This window comes from Pipistrellus kuhlii, unplaced genomic scaffold, assembly GCF_014108245.1.
Source record: "Pipistrellus kuhlii isolate mPipKuh1 unplaced genomic scaffold, mPipKuh1.p scaffold_m20_p_5, whole genome shotgun sequence".
Taxonomy (NCBI): Eukaryota; Metazoa; Chordata; class Mammalia; order Chiroptera; family Vespertilionidae; genus Pipistrellus; species Pipistrellus kuhlii.
This window is the reverse complement of record NW_023425551.1, coordinates 4490760-4508052: the sequence shown is the minus strand read 5'-3', so window position 1 is coordinate 4508052 and position 17293 is coordinate 4490760. Positions and strand designations below refer to the sequence as shown.

At 44.9% G+C, this 17293-nt stretch overlaps 1 protein-coding gene across 3 annotated transcripts in view; it reads left to right on the top strand.

Annotated features, from left to right (window-relative positions):
* ESR1 (estrogen receptor 1) overlaps positions 1–16123 on the top strand; it is a 288931-nt gene extending 272808 nt beyond the window's left edge. For all 3 annotated transcript variants that reach the window (XM_036414430.2, XM_036414427.2, XM_036414428.2), the window contains exons 8-9: positions 9600–9783; positions 11746–16123. In XM_036414430.2, coding sequence (XP_036270323.1) covers positions 9600–9783; positions 11746–11980 — 419 coding nt within the window. In that variant the 3' untranslated portion in view covers positions 11981–16123. The remainder of the gene's footprint in view (positions 1–9599; positions 9784–11745) is intronic.
* The last annotated feature ends 1170 nt before the right edge of the window (positions 16124–17293 follow it).

The following is a 17293-nucleotide window of genomic DNA, read 5'->3' as shown; positions in this document are numbered from 1 at the left end:
TCAGGGTGCTCAAAGGGTTGTCATTTTATGATTTTATGTCTTACCTTCTGCCTTTAGACCCTTTGCCACTGATTTTTTTTTTCCAAGTGATATTTACAAAAAGAAAGATTTGAGGTTGAATAAGCTAGGGTGCGCCTGCCTTTAAAAGCTCACCTCGGGACGACCCCTGGCTCCTCCGATGGTTTCCTTGCTCTGATTCTGAGGCTTTGGGTGGATGGACACCACCTTTCCCAGTCAATCATGAGCTAGGAAGAAGCAGCTTACCCTGTGACCCCGACACCACTCCATCCTGGCTCTTGTCCAGTGATCAAGGGGCTCCTGGTTCGAAGAGTGCCCTGTTTGTGCCATGGAGGCCTCCAGGGCCAAGTGCAGCCTAATCTCCAGATCCCCCCGGTGGGGCGCGGAGAGACATGGGCTTCGTGGTCCAGCTCAGATCTGCCATCAGCTCCGGGGAGGGCTGAGCATGACCTCAGGAAGGGACGAGCAGGAGCCATTTGTTTATTCTTTGAAATTGGCATCAACAACAGTGATGAGTGACATCCGGAGTGTAAAGTTCATTTTCACCCTGACAGGTGCGGCATCTGCCCTTTCTCTTGGCACAGTAAGTGCTACTCTTTGAGTGAGAGAGAAAACTTCACCTTCACGAAGAGTCTAGCCCTCAGCACCTTCTAGTAAATAACACTGTGTTTCATTTCCATCCAACCTGCAGGTCCTGCGGGGACAATATCATGTCAGTCATTGAAGCTGATGTTTTGTACTTAGAGGTGTAGCTCCTTATTTTTTGAAACATCCGTTCACTAACTGCATTTCCCCGCAACAGTCCAAGCATTGACAAGCTTGTGAAATGATAGCAATGAAAGGGACTTTGGCTTTATATTTTTTATAACATTTTCCTTGACCAAATTATGAAGGCATATATGCCCAAGTCAGAGAACTTGGAAAATACAGAAAAAACACCAAGATAAATAATGCTCCAAGGAATCATAGTCTCACCACACAAGAGTAATCATGGTTAACATTTTGGTGAAAGTTCATAATTAAAGAAACTTTTAGGTGAGGCCCGTGTTCTCCAGCATGCCCGCTCTGCACACCATCTTGCACCCTGTTTTGAAAACTAGATTGCTCCTAAATCATTCCAGGAAAATTATTAGCTTTCTCAAGTGTCTCGGGAGGCGAGTCCATTGGCAGGCACTTGTAGTTTCTCACAAGCTTTGAAGTTGGGAAATTCTTCCTGGAGCTTTTGAACATGGGGCCAGGAGAGGGTCTGTTTGGGTTCTGGTTCCAGCGCTGCCACTTATTGACTGACCACAGGGTGACCTCGGGCTCGCCCAGCCAGGCTGCCCCGCCTAAAACCCCTCCCAACTCCAGCACCCACTCTCCCTGTTCCTTAACCTCTCTGAACCTCTGTTTCCCAATGAGTCAAATCATTGAAGTGGATAAGCAGGGAGGGATGGATTTTTTTTAATTAAAATTTTTTATTCCAATTTTATTTAGCTATTAATATAATAGATGTAATGTTTTAAAAAGCAATTTTAGGTTCATAGAAAAATGGAGTGAAATGTATAGTCGGACATCCCCCTGAGGAGTCCCAGATTGGAGATGGTACAGCCTGGGCTGAGGGATACCCTCCAGTGCATGAATTTCATGCACCAGGCCTCTAGTCTAAAGAATATATTATAATCTACATGCCCCGTAATTATATTTTTCAAAATAACTAGAAAGAACTATCAGCCATTTCAGCTCTACATCTAGGAAAAAAGGGAGGAAATATATCTGAAACTTTGTGGCTCTGCAGATAAACATGAAAATCAGAACAAAGAAGGTGTAATCTTCATTTATTAGAGATAGGTGCTGAACATCACAGGGGATTTAAGCAGTGCTATTCAATTCAGAAGGATGTGAACATGTGTATCGAGGCCAATTATATATTCTTAGATAGTATGGCATTTCTTTTTCTGGTTTGAGGTTACATCAGATGAATGTCTAACAGACATTCAAATATAATGTAAGTAAACATTATATTTACACTAGTATTGTGTAGTGACTTGCCAGAAAATAGAAGGATGTCTTTTTTAAAATTATTTTGTTTATAATTGCCTATTCCATAAAGATTTGAAATAGCTTACTAAATTTTATGCAATGCAAAGGGAGTAAACTAGTAATTGACAAAACCTGCAAAACGGGAAAATAATATGAATAAAATAATAAATCCAGATTAGCACACAGCAGTACATCTGTACAGTTCCTAGGAGTGGGCCACAAATTTGGCTCTAACTTTCCTCTGCTTAGCCAAAGTAAAGAGAAAAACACATTCTGTTATAAAGTTCACAGGCTTGCAATAAAAATAAAATAAACTAGACCAATACTTTCTTAGGGAAATCTCTACAAATTCTATTTCTCACAACTGGGACTTGATAAGAATTGTGCAACTAAAAATTCAAAATGTTTTATTTTAGTGAGAAATGAGAGTGTAGGCTTGGCTGGTGTAGCACGGTGGTTGAACATAGACCTATGAACCAGGAGATCAGGGTTCAATTCCAGATCAGGGCACATGCCCAGTTTGTATACTCCATCCCCAGTAGGTGGCATACAGTTGATGGATAATTCTCTCTCATCATTGATGTTTCTCTCTCCCTCATCCTCTCCCTCTCCCTTATTCTCTCTTAAATCAATAAAAAAAAATTTAAAAAAAAGAAATGAAAGTACAAGTATTTAGGATAGCCAGTCAGGGGAAGAACGAGGCTGTGGTTAGGGCTAAAGGCCTCCTATGAGAATTGTTAACTACTCAAGGTTTTGGCAGGATGAGCTCAACTTTTTACCATTGCATCATCAAGGATGAAGGTCAAAGGGCTGAGCAAAGGCACCATAGGCAAGTAGGATGCATAATGTAGAGGAGAATTCATAATGTAGAGACGGGAGGATCCAAATGTGATTTCACCATATGATGAACCAGATCAGGAGTTTATCTTTAATCTTCCTACTATGGATCATTTTCCTCCCTAAGCACCTGGTGCCAATGTCCAGGTGTTCTGCTCACTGCTGCTGTGTAATTAATCAACACAACACGTACAAATAGATTTGGATTCTATTGGTCATGAATTGGGATAAGGAACAGAGGGGATGGCTTGTGTCTTCCACACAATGTCTGGGGCCTCAGATAGGGAGACTTACCAATTCAGGGTTATTTGATAGTCGTGAGCAGGAGTCATCTTGAAGTGTCTTTATTTACATGCTGGCCTTGGATGCTGGCTGTTGGCTGGGACACCAGTTGGGGGGCTTGTCTGTGACCTATTTATGGGCCTGGGCTTCCACACAGCCTGGCACACTCTCCCTCTTAGAAGGCATGGAGGGCTCCAGAAACAAGTGTCAGCTGACAAGGCAGAAGCTGCATAATTTTGTGTGGCAGGCCCTTAGAAGTTGAGAAACATCACTTCCAGCCTCTTTTTTGAAAATATAGATATATTTTTTATTGATTTCAGAGAAGAAGGGAGAGGGAGAAATAGAAACATCAATGATGAGCGAAAATCATTGATCAGCTGCTTCCTGCACGCCCCACACGGGGGACTGAACCCTCAACCTGGGCATGTGCCCTGACTGGGAATGGAACTGTGACCTCTAGGTTCATAGGTTGACACTCAACCATGGAGTTACACCATCCGGGCCTCTTTTTTCTTCCTTTTTATTTTAACTACAAGTAAGTCCCAGGTCTACCTACACACCAGGGAAGAGTGTAGACGTAGAGATGCATGTTGGAGGGAAATCTTGTCATCTCAGAAAAATACAACCTGCCCCAAAGTGTAAGAGCTGCTTCTTGCTCTGTGCTGTTACTCTATTGTCCTTGAAATGCCAGGCAACAAAAAGTGAGGTTCAGGGAAGTAAACTCACTGGAACAAATGCAACCCTCAAGACCTCTTGAGACCAGTCCGCCTCCCTGGGACTAGGAGTTACACATAAAAACATGTGAACAAACTCCTTTGTAATAGACAAGCCACACATTTCCCACCGATGTATCTTTAGGATGTCTTCTTGATCTCAGAATCCTACTACTTGGAAAATCAAAACCCTAGCTGATTTTTAAAAATATTTTGCAGATATAACTAACAAAAATAACTCTCCTGAGAAAAATATGCATTCATAAATGGTTTTATCCTAAAAGGTAAAAGGCTAGGATACTATTTTTTACAAAATGAAAAATTGCAGTTTCAAATATAAAGGTGAGATAGATGGCTGCCACTTAATTTATTTTCTTTTTTTTTAAATATATATTATTTTGATTTTTTACAGAGAGGAAGGGAGAGAGATAAAGAGCTAGAAAGATGAGAGAGAAACATCGACCAGCTGTCTCATGCACACCCCCTACTGGGGATGTGCCCGCAACCAAGGTACATGCCATTGACCGGAATCGAACCTGGGACTTTTCAGTCCGCAGACCGACACTCTACCACTGAGCCAAACTGGTTTCTGCTTAATTTATTTTCTTAAAGTGCCCATTTGAGTTTCTTCTCAAATAAGTTGAATTAGTTCATCAGTTTCACGACCTGAAATCATTACTAAGAGATTTGCCCTTTGAGTCAGTTTGAATGTATTGATGTACCAAGTATGTATCTCCAGGAACATCCAGTAGATTTCATTAAAAATTATACTAAATTGATAAATGTCACTGAATCATTAGCATATGATTTCATACTCATTTGTGCCGAGAGGATGCTCATGGGTATATAGTGAAGCCCGACAAAAAGGACCACCATGTTCCCATGTAGGGTTCTGGCAAGAACTCTCATCATCTCTAGGATCCCTCTCCTGCTGAGACCACCTAGAAGAGGAGTTGGAAGAGTTTGTGATCTTACAAATACTAGTGGAACAGTAAACAATGCGCAAGGATTGGGTTATGGACAGGTTCTTCACTTTCCAGATAAATAATCACACATCAGTAGAAGAATGAAATTTTTCTATCTATGGGTAAATAGCACTCAAAGCAACACTCATTTTATTTGATTCATGAAATGAGAAATCAATTCCTGCATGGCATAGAGCAATCTCTTTGAAATCCTCAGTATGATGGAACTGCATCTTTGAGTCATGCCTGACTAAACATTCTCACATCCTGGGCTCTTTAACTGATTCTTTAATATATGGGTTGCTATGAAGTATGTTAGTGTTTAGAATAAATGGTTAACATGACAGGCGATGTGAAGTGGTACTAGAATCTAGATAAAAAATGTGACAATATTCAAATTTTGTAGGGAAAATAACTTCTAAGTGAACTATGCAACCTAAATCCTTAGAAACGTGGAAAATTGCAACAAAGGAGGCATGCAAATATCCTGTGACTACCTCTTCCCTTATACAAATTTATTCATTTATTCAATCAATCAATCTTAAAATCTTCCATATTTTGCATTAAAGCAAGGCAGCTTTAATAACAAGCAACCTTCAAAATGTGTAACAGCTCAAACACAGAGAGGTTTATTTCCTGTTTCCTTAATGCTGGGTGCATGCACAGGTTAGTGTCAGCGCTGCTTCCATGTGGTCATTCAGGGACTCAGGCTGACGAGGGCTCTGGAATCTTATTGGGTGGCTTTCCAGGTCTTCCATTCTAACCAACCAGCAGGAAGGGGGAGAAAGCATGGAGGACCACACAGATGAGGAAATGCATGAAGAAGACATCCTCAAAGTAGTTTTGCATCATGCTAAGACACTTTTCACAGAAAGATAATACAGTCCATGTTCTCAAGAGTTTACATTTTAGTGGCCAGATGTAAAGAAATCATGGTAGTCATGTGACTCATGATCCTAGATGTACATCAATGGAGAGTTTTTTTGAAAGCACTTTAGCCTGTCAGTCAGTAAGTTTGGTTATCAGTCAGCAGGTTTGGTTAGAATGCCAAAAGAAGTTCTGAGAGACAACCATATTTGAAGATCACAAATATTAGAGAAAAATCTCTTAGATTTTTCAGAAAATAATTAATCACTGGGTGAACAGGATTAGAAGTTCCTTTTTACTCCAGCTGAGTGACAGCTTTCTGGTCTAGACTGATGACAGCTGTGGGCTTAAGCTTTCTTCACTATTTTTCCCGTTGAGCCATTTCCTTTTATTTTGGTCAAACTGCCATGGACTGAAGGACTCCCCTGGGTCCACAGTCACATTCCTCCTTTTAGAAAGAACCAATGTGGCCTTCTTGAAGAATTTGTCCTCAAGCATCTGGCTGTCCTCGCCTCTTTAGGAGCAGCTCAGTTTGCCTCCCAGGGGAGGTCAAGGGCAGGGTCTGCTGGACACCCCTGTCTATGCTGTGCTTCCTTCCAGACACACCAGGTGCATCTGTGCCCTGCAGTGCTCATGTCTGCATTCCTCCATCTTCTGGAAGACGCTCTTACCTGGCAGAGTGATGAGGGGTGGAGAGGGGGTTCCTATAGAGTAGAGAGCAAAAGGAAAAAGGAAGAAAGTCCAAGTAGAGTGAGAGGAGTCACTGAGACCAAGAGAGTGAGAAAAATTGAATTGAGATCTCACACATGGGGATGTCCCAACAGTCTCACTGCCCATTCCTTGGTACTACCAGAGTTCTCCACAGACTCTTCCTGTAACTCCAATGCTGGCTGCAAGGTTCAGGCTATTAGTAGCTCAGATCTGCCAAAAGCACTGGAAGACTGGACAATGACACATAAATTGTTTTTTTCCATTTTTGGGATTTGGAACAACCTCGAGAGTTGCAAAAGCTTGCCTTGTCACAAGAATGTTTCTGAAAGTCCTTGGTGTCTGACCTTGGCTCTGTGCTTCTGGGAACAGTGGCACAGCCATCCAGGGTGGTGGAGACCACCTGCAATGTGGAATTGACCACCAGCTCCTTTTTGCCTTGCCAAAGTGCCTGAAATATTCTGGGAATTTGGATTTCTGTTCTTTCTTTCAAAGGGCCCTTTAGAGCAACAGGCAACACACATGGTCCACGTTTAGCCACAGTAGACCAAAAAGGATGTGTTGGCTGCAGTTGTCAATTATTGGCATGTTGGTAGGACTGTATTTCTATTTCTAAGTGTATTTTCTCAGCTAGGAAGCATTTGCTGATGACAAGCTGTATTGGTGCCAAAACTCTACTAGAAAACAGGCTTGTTCTGAAAATGGCTTGCCTCCCAAGAGTTGTTGTAAAGAAAATTATTTCTCCACAGGCAATAGCTGCTCTTAAGACATTAACTTTTGGAAGAAAATAAGGCTTGAAATCTTTGTCGTATAACAAAATGTGTGCACACAGTAGGTTCTTCATAACAGCATCCTGAAGGAAAGGATCTATGTGCTGTCCATGCGTGCACGTTGAGGAAGAGAGGGGACCAACAGCCCCAGAGGAAACTTCACACCCTAGAGTCTGAATGGCAAGGCTCCTACCTCCCTTGCAAAGGTCACAGCATAATGCTGGCTTGACCTCTGAGCTTCTAGCACATTCTGCTCTAATCCTGTGTGCATGAATAGGAAGGCCAAGTGCTTTACCTTCCCAGGTAGGGACAGTTTGCTCCTTGAAGAAGAATGGGATTATTGGTGAATGAAGCCAGCATCCTGTGTGGTAACAAAAAAGGGAATTGGTAGAAAATGCATCATCCAAGTTGCATTAACTCAGCTCTGAGGCATGGGCAAGTTCTCAGGATATCCAGCCAGATGTAAAGCCTCTGAGAGGTACAAGGCTAGAATGTGTGTGATGACATAGAGTGGGGTGAAAGGCAGGATCATGGGGACTCAGCGGAGGCCACCCCAGACCCCTAAACCAGTGGCATACACTTTCCCTGCCATCCGTTACATCTGGGCTAATCTCAAGGCTACTGTTTTGTTTTTTTGTTTTTTGTTTTTTTTTAATGTACACATTCTTTCTCTATCAACAGTCTGCATGGAACATAAGTGAAGTAATCCAGCAATTTCCTTCCTATCCCACTGTGTGTCTGCTGCTTACTCATTCTGTGTTCTCTTTGCTTTGGACCAAAGTGCCTCTCGGTACCAAAAGCTTCATTATTCTATCCATCTGCGTGTAAGCCAAGATCCTGACTATTCTGGTTTTGTTGTTGCATTTGTTTAAAGCTTAGCCATTTTCCATTCTGGGCAGTTACAACTCTGTTTACTATGAGTTCCTCTGTGTGTGTAAATGTTTTTTCCCCCATTCCCAACCTCCAGCTGCTGTGAGAGCCATAACTCATCCCCACATTATCAGTACAGAGTCAGGGGATGATGAATTTTGGGAGGCTTAACTTGAAGGTACTAGGGAGGATGGGGAGGGGGAAGAAGAAATTTATTTATGAGAGGCCATGGGGCTGAATAGAAATAAGACCCAAACAATATGCTAACTACATATCATCAGGAGAAAATATCACATCTACTTCCTGCAAGATGCTATCATTACGTAGAATGAAGCTTATTCTGGAGTATTTGCTTGATAGAAAATCTATCCTGTGGTTCCAAGATAAGACTGACCCATCCCGACCTCTTCCTGATCTCATACATCCTAGCTCTTTACCAACCTCCTCCTTCTGGTCCTTGGGCTGAGCTTACAACTTAGTTGAATAGTCAGGGTCCTTTCTTTTGTAGATGACTCACACTGCCTTAAGCATAATAGGACTTTATGGATTCATATGTTAGAAAGGATACTATGAAAGATCCAAAGACAAATAAAAAGATACAAGAAGCAGGACTATATAATTGGAACCAGGACCGCGCTTCCTTCCCCCAACTCTAACCTTTGCGTGTTGTTGGAATGTTTTATTCTTCAGACAGGAGCTCCATGTGCTATAGGAAGATGCCACTGTGTAAAAGTCCCACATTCTTGTCCTCACAGTTCAGCAACCCTAGAGGAAAGAATTTCTGTCTCATAACATCCACATACAATTCTGGAGTTGTATGTGGACACTATAAGGCAGGGCTATGAGTCCAAAAGACTAGATTGGCCTGATTGGATAAGTCCATGTGCGGGGAGGAAGATCTAGTGCCAGAAGAAAGGCAAGAGGGGAAAGAAGAACATGCCCGGCAGTGAAAAACAGCCTTTACCACAGACCTCTACACCACCCATCAGAAACCTTTCTTCTGAGGATGAAAAGCAGTGGGGCCCTAAACCTGACCTGAAATGTAACAGCAAGTAAAGTGCTACTTGGAAATATTACCTGTAAATCACTTAGCATATCAAAATGTGTCTCCTGAGCATCTCCATTATAATGAGAAGTGGAGTCAGCTTGTTGGGCTTCATTCTCAGCTTTGCTGTCCTATTGAGTTATCTCAGTTAGTGCATCTCTCTGTCCTTGGTTTCTTCATTAGAAAAGGGGTGCCCTTCTCACAGGGTCATGGTCAATATTAATGGCATAGTTTGTGTTGGGGTCAAAGCTGTTAGAGGTGGGTGGCTAGAGGAGCCATTGGGTCCCCAAGGCTAATAGTGCCTCTCCGGAGATTCTTAATGACAAACCTTGGAATTTTATATAGTTGCTTGGGTCAAATGGGTTCAAACTTCCCCTTTGCTGTGTGAGGAAAAGGTGCTGACTCAGCATTATGTCCCACGCACACTGTCAAACTCCTGGACTTCATCCTGTTTGAGTTTCTCTCTCTCTCACTCTTTCTCTCTCCCTCTCTGTACGTCCAGGAGTGTACACATTTCTGTCCAGCACTCTGAAGTCTCTGGAAGAGAAGGACCATATCCACCGAGTCCTGGACAAGATCACGGACACTTTGATCCATCTGATGGCCAAGTCAGGTCTGACTCTGCAGCAGCAGCACCGGCGCCTGGCCCAGCTCCTCCTCATCCTCTCCCACATCAGGCACATGAGGTGAGGCACTCCTGGTTCTCCACAGGAAAGACATAAAGAAAACAGACCCCCAAATATACATAACAGATCCCCCCAGGAAGGGCTGGTACCTGGATGTGGACAGCACACTTGGAACAGTTTCTGGCATGTAATAAACATAAATGCTCTGGGAGGATAGAAGGAAAAGCCTTCACACCTGTTTGGGGCATAGGGCAAGTGTAAGAGAAGGCTTCACAGACAGAGGGACATTTGCATTCAATTCAAAGCATATGCAAGGTCTTACATGGGGGAGGGTGCCCAGTGTGCATGTTGGGGGAAGTGGGCAAGCTTGGTCATTCACGTTTCCCACCTGATCAAGGGAAGTCTTTGAGGCACTCATCCTCTGCAGGTAGTGGGCATGTCCACAGTGGTTCCTGTGTCACTGAGAAATCCTAAACAAGAGACTCTGTGCCTGGATGTGTCATGGAGGGTCAATGTTGACTCCTCCATCCTTCTCAAATCTCTTCTTGTCACCTCCACTGCCATTACTCTAGTCCAATCTACCATCATTCCCTTCCGAGTTTCTGCACCAGGCACCTCACACTTCTTCCTGCCTCCAATTTTGATCTTTTCAAATTCATTCTCCATGACGGAGAGTGACCATCCTAATAGCAAATCTGGTCATGTCGCTTCCTTACTTAAAACCATGCAATAGCTTCCCATTGCTTTTAGATAAAAGTAGAAATCTCTTTATTTTGCTTATGCTACTCTTTTATGCTCTACCAGTGGTTCTCACCTTTCTAATGCCACAACCCTTTAATACAGTTCCTCATGTTGTGGTGACCCCCACCCATAAAATTATTTTTGTTGCTACTTCATAACTAATTTTGCTGGTGTTATGAATCATAATGTAAATATCTGTGTTTTCCCATAGTCTTAGGCTCTATAGCACTGATTCTCAACATGTGGGCTACTAGGGTCACCCAAAGTGTTTTCATGGCAGGGCAAGTCTCCAACTGCTGATGACCTTTCCCCTGCTGAAGTACAAATATATTCTCGAACATTCTCTTGGTTCTGCCTACTCATGCTAGTTTTTAAAATTTCTAGATAGATAATAGCTGTTCTATGCTTTTCCTGGTAGTGTGGTGGAGTCGGAGCAGAGTGGGGCTGGTGGAGGACAGAGGACAGCTGGTAAAGGAGAAATGCTATGTACCTGCATTTCCCTAAGTCCATTAACTCCCTAGTTTTTGGACATTTACCACATTCTTGGCACAGTTGTAGGCATATAGGATGGGCAAATTGCTGTCCCTCGTGGAACTTGCAGTGTATATGTTGATGAGTATATGTGCATGAGAGGTCAAGGATAAATATTAATACAGACATACATGAAAAGAAATTTCAGGTAGGAACACAGAGTCACGTCACAAGGGGTGGCTGGGCTGCAGGGGCTGAGGCCGTGGCCTTTCTGGGAAGGTGGATTGGAAGGTAGGTGACGTGCACTCGGGGAAGCAGGACAGCAGGTGCAGACACACTGAGTCTGGAAGGAAATGTGCTTAGTTTCTTCAATGGACAGCACGAACCCAGTGCAGGGAGAGAGGCAGGGGGTGTGCTGACAGGTGGGGGCAGCCACTTCAGTTACATCCTGTAGAACATGGAAAAGACATGTAGATGCTATTCTGAGTTAAGTGGAAAGCCCTTTTAAGCAAGAGACCTTCTTGAACTGTCTTCCACATTTTAAAAAAAGTCCCTCCAATTAGGCTGTATCTCTCTCTCAGCAGTTCTCTGTTGAGCTATATTGCAGCTAAAAGAGAATGGAACCTCATTTGAGTCCATGGGAGGAAGCGACCTACACAGCACAGAAAACCCTAAAAATGCCTCTTTAAACAGGAAGAGCGATCGGCACATGTGTTTGGACTGTTCACTGTTGCTGTCTGGGAGTGTCAGGGCCTGGGGTTTGTGATGGTCTGACGCATCCTCTCTATGTGTCCCTCCCGGCCCCCGCAGTAACAAAGGCATGGAGCATCTGTACAGCATGAAGTGCAAGAACGTGGTGCCCCTCTATGACCTGCTGCTGGAGATGCTGGATGCCCACCGCCTGCACGCCCCGGCCAACCGCGGGGGCGCCCCCATGGAGGAGCCACACCAGGGCCAGATGGCCACCACGGGCCCAACTTTACCACATTCCCTGCCAACGTATTACATCAGTGGGGAGGCAGAGGGTTTCCCCAACACGGTCTGAGAGCTCCCCATCCCCCCAAGTGTCTGAGAATCCCCGCAGCATTCTCCCCACGTCATACACCACCCATAGCAAAATTCTGCTCCTGAACACACTCCGGCTTGCACCCAGTACCACGGCTTCCTACTCAGTGGCCTGCGTCTGCTTGTTCGGTCCTTAGTGGTGCGTCTCCTTTTGGGAACAGCCAAAGGGACCCAGAGCTAACCTCTTGGGGAGAGCTCTCCTTCTCCCTTTGCTATGTGGCTAAGCGTGAGGCTGCCAGGAGCTGGCGCGACTGAACTTGGGCTCCGAGCTGGGGCTCAGATGAGTGTGCACTGAAGCTACCTACCGAGAGCCAGGCCTGGGGAGCGGACGTGGCACCTCTGAGAAGCACTTTCTAATGAATCTAAGCCACAGGAGAGAATCGCAAGTGGCTCCTGTACCTGCCAACTTGGAGAGAGCTAGGTGGAGGGTTTATTGTAGCATCCTCTTGTATTCCTATAGTCATGTATCTTTTTATTAAACACCTTCACGCTTTCGCTCTGTTGCTTGGCTGTAGCTGCCGGTTCCGTGATTGTCTATTCATTTCCCCTATAGGAATACAAGATGCGCACAGGGAAGGAAGACCCCCTAGTTGTCCACTTCAGACACTGCTCCTCCAGACTGGCCGAGTGCTCCCCCATTGGCTCCCCGAGAGCACTTTGTCCAGTCCTGGGTCCCGGTGGATCCTGCTTCCCCAGAACCCGTGGAAAACAGCAAGTTGTCCCAGCTAAGTCACCTCCAGGGCCCCGTGAGGGGTACATCCTTGGTTTTTTCTTTTTGTTTTATAAAAGGGATCCCTCTCCCCATAGGACTCACCTGCTGTGCTGTGGTCTCACATGTACCACCGGGGATGCGCTCCTTGGATCTCTCTAGTGTGTAATTTGCATGGAAGGTGGATCTAGTCATGTAAGTGCCCAGCCGCTGACCAAAATCACTTTAAAGGAGAGGGCACCCTGGTGACACGTGAAGCCCTGGGGCACTGGCCTACATGAGCACATGTGCATGACTGTCGGGTCTAGAGCACAGCGAGGAGAGCAGAGTGAACACTGGATGACACTGGGAGACTCTGGGTGGCTGGCCACACTGCACTGTGGCTGCCTGGGACTTGGGGGCTGGCCTCCTTTTCTGTACTTCCCCACATGGCCCTGATTGGAAGCAGCAGCAGTGGGCAGCGGCGACCCTACAGTTGGCCCAGCACACTCTGAAGCTGTGGTGAGTGTGTGGGGGGATTGGGGGAGCGAGGAGAGGAGCACCCCCTCTTCAGGCGCCTGGGCTTGCTCAGACTACACATGCCCTTGCTTATTTACTAAGATCATCCAAACAGAAGGGCTTGGCCTGGGGAGGGGAGAAACTGCCCCTAGGGCTCATTTCCTTAAACTGACACTCTCTCTCCAGGAGAGAGAGACTAAACTTGAGCCCCAGAATCCATTGACCTTGAGATGAAAAAAAGGAGGTCTCACACCAGCCAAGGGCAGCCTTCCCCAGGACTCTTTCTTATAGAGAGCACTTACGGGTTTCCTCTTCTCAGCTAAGAAACAAGTTTACTTTCTGCCGATGACCTCCCCGTCTGTCATTTGAACCCCAGCGGGAGGGGATGTGTGGGCCGATAACCCAGCCAAGCTCCCAGGGTTTCTCCGGGGATGCCTGTTCCACAGAGTGGATTTCACTCGTTTCTAATTGCCCAGCCAGTGGCCGTCAAAGGCCTGGGAACCAGGGAGGGTCAGGGGAAAAAAAAAAAAAAAAAAAAGATGTTTCCATACATGCGCATCTAAATTTGGGGGCAGTTGTATGTGTCATCATTCAGAATATGTTTAGTACATAATTCCTTTGTTGTTTTGTTTAATAAGCACCTTATATAGTATAATATATATATTTTTGAAATTGCAATGCTTGTTTATCAGACAACTGAATGTAGTACTTCTGTTCTGGATTTGATTTGACTGGGTTAACATGCAAAAGCAACAAACATATTCATTTTTTTTTGTAAGTAGTCATTGATGCCTAAGGCCTGGTGATTATTCATTTAAATGAGGATCACATTTCATATCAACTTCTGTATCCACAGTAGACAAAACAGCACTAATCCAGATGCCTATTGTTGGATATTGAATGATAGACAATCTTATGTAGCAGAGATTATGCCTGAAAAGGAAAATTTATTCAGGGCAGCTAATTTTGCTTTACCAAACTATTAGTAGTAATATTTTTGGACTGTAGCTAAATGGGTCAGTGGGTTCTTTTTAATGTTTATACTTAGATTTTCTTTTAAAAAAATAAAAACAAACAAAAAAAATTAGGACTGTAGATGATACAATACCAGCTAAATCCAAACAATACTACAGTGGAGAGTTTTACATTATTCATCAGATGTCATTTGTAATCATGTTAAGGTACTACTACATTTGACATGGGCAGAGAATACCAGATGGCTGGAATGTTGGCCCAGGAGTCTCAGATAATTTTAGAAATCTCTTTTTATTCTCATTTGAAGTGCCACTAATAGGCAGCTGACCCTTTGCAGCTACCGTTGCTGTTGGGGTCAGGGAGCATACTGTGTTTTCCCCTCACCACGAGGCAGTTTAGAGTTTAAAAGACATGGTTGGCCTGGGCAGGGGGTACTGTGGGCAAGTGGGCTCAGAGATTTGGAGAATGGGAAATAAAGTAATAAGAATCTGGAAAGGATGGTGAGTCAGATTGATATTGCTGTCTGGGGTTCAGACTTTTGCCCTGGAAACCACAGATAACTAGCTCTATCTGACGCCATTGCTAAAGGGACAGCTCACGCTCCAGGGAAGATCAGGCGATACCCTCAGTCCAGCCCAGGGAACAGGCAGTGGTCTGTGCTTGTTTTGGCCACTGCCGAGCTCCAGGCTGCTGTCCCGATTCGGTAATGCCGTCACACACAATCCAGGGCTAGCTAGCTCGTCCAAAGAGAAGATTCCATGTGGGTTGCCAAATCCCCAAGGAAGTGCAGTCTGTGCATAGATTTCCCTGTTAATGTGTGTGTTTAACATGCCAATACCCCATGTCTTTCGGGGGCTGAACAAATAAGGGACTTACTGAGAAACTGAGGATTTACTTTCAGTCACAGGCACGTGTTCTCACCTGTTACATCGGATACATTGAAATGGCCATTGATGTAGGCTATTGGTTTAGAGTACCCCTACGTGGAACCCATTCCAAACCTTGTCCTATTTCTGAGATGGACCACGCATACCCGGGATGATCACTTAGATCATCATCTTGTCTGCATTCAAGGCCAATCCGCTTGGGGAAGCTGGTTATTAAAGGCAGATGGAGTCATGCCCTAGGTTAGAGGCCAGCCTTGGGCGGATGGCCAGATCACACTGCCCACTCCTGTAGGTGAGCTACCTGAAAACATACTTGCCCTCAGCTGCAGCAAATGAATTTGACTGTAGCTCCAAACACTCATCCCCTCATTCATCTGACTACTCTGTGCCTGGCTGCATTTCTTCCCCCTTTGGTTCAAAGTGAGGGTGGCCTCTTTCTAAGTCATTCGCAATTGTTTTCTAAGCAACTGCTGCCTCGTTTATGGCACTTCAATTTTTGCACTGTCTTTTAGATATTCAAGGAAATTTTCTATTCTTTTTTTTTTTTTGCATCCAAATGTGCCTGAACTTTTAATATGTGTCAATGCTGCCATGTCCCAAACCCATGTTGAGTGTGTTTCCACAGAGCTGTGTGCCCTGGAGACAGCATGAAGCCCCATGAGCAGGTGCCTGAGACACGGACCCCTTTGCATTCACAGAGAGGTCATTGGTTACGGAGACTTGAATTCATATGTGACATTATGCCAGTTTATGTTCTCTCATGACTTGCAAACAATGCTTTTCTGTGCACTTCATACTCTTCAGTGTAGAGCTCTGTCTTATGGGGAAAGGCTCAAATGCCAAATGGTGTTGGATGGATTGATACGCCCTTATGCCGATGCGTTCTATTATTGATGTGATTCTGTTCCGTTTGCAGCTTTGCTTTGTTTAATGAAACACACTTGTAAACCTCTTTTGCACTTTTAAAAAAGAAAAGAATCCATGGGATGCTCAAGCACCTGTAAACAATTTTCTCAACCTATTTGATGTTCAAATAAAAAACTAGACAAAAGACGACAGGTTTTTGTTTTCTTGTAAGCTCTGCTTCCTGCCAGTGCTTCACCACTGACCGCCTGAGCCCGTGATGAGGAAATGTGTCTGTAGAGCACGTGGATCCTGACCAGCAGTTGGATGCCAGGCTCCCTGCCCACATCTGCGACTCCCTCTTCATCCAGACATGGGAGGAAGTGTGTGGACACTGGAATAGAGCACACCTGGCCTTGAGATCACAAACAGGTTTTATGATAGACTAGAGGCCCAGTGCATAAAATTTGTGCATAGGGGGAGGGGAGTGCCCCTCAGCCCAACCTTTGCCCTCTCACAATCTGGGATCCCTTGGGTCGGGTCCTTAGGCCTGGCTAGAAATCAGGGCCTATGGGGACTTTCCTTCCTCTAGGTGCTGGCAGCTGGCCCCGCCCCTGCCACTGCCACTGCTTGCCATTTGTGCAGTGCTGCCCTCCCTCCCCTGCCACCAGTTGCATCCCTTTGCAGGTGACAGGCATGGGGTGTGATTGCTTGGCTGGCCTTGGTCTCCCTCCGTGGGGCAATTATTGGCTGACGCTGCATACCTGCTACAGTGTCACTGGCCAATGGCCTGGGCCTCCCTCTGTGGGGTGATTGATCATGGAGGTCCCCCCAGTTGACCGCCCTGCAGAGGGAGGCCTGAGCCTCATCTCTGCAAGCGATTATAGGGCAATGGCAGTGCCTCCCAATCGCATCTCACCCACCTTGGCTGGCCTGGAGCCAGTGTGTGTCATAGCATGGTCATCTGGAAGGTCATCCGGACAGTCATCTGGACAGTCATCATGCCTTAGGTCGTTTGGTCGATTTGTATATTATACTTTTATTTTTATGATAGGTTTTCTACTTCCTTGTCAACAAAATGGTGGTAGTAAGACCTAATTCATAGGGTGAATGTGTTCACTAAAACTGGAGTTGTTTCTAATGCCTTACCTCAACCCCTTTCCAGTGAGAATGAAAAAGGAAGCTTGAGAGTAATTTTTAATGAATGAACGAGTGGATGAGTGAATGAATGACCCAAAAGTTACACAATTCACTCTAAAACCTCTCCACCCATCACGAAGATAGAGCAGGAATGACCAGTGCATCCTCCAGGTCTCCATTTCATGACTCCTCCTTGCCTTTGCACAGCTGCCTGCACATTCCCTTTGACCCATTCTCTCTG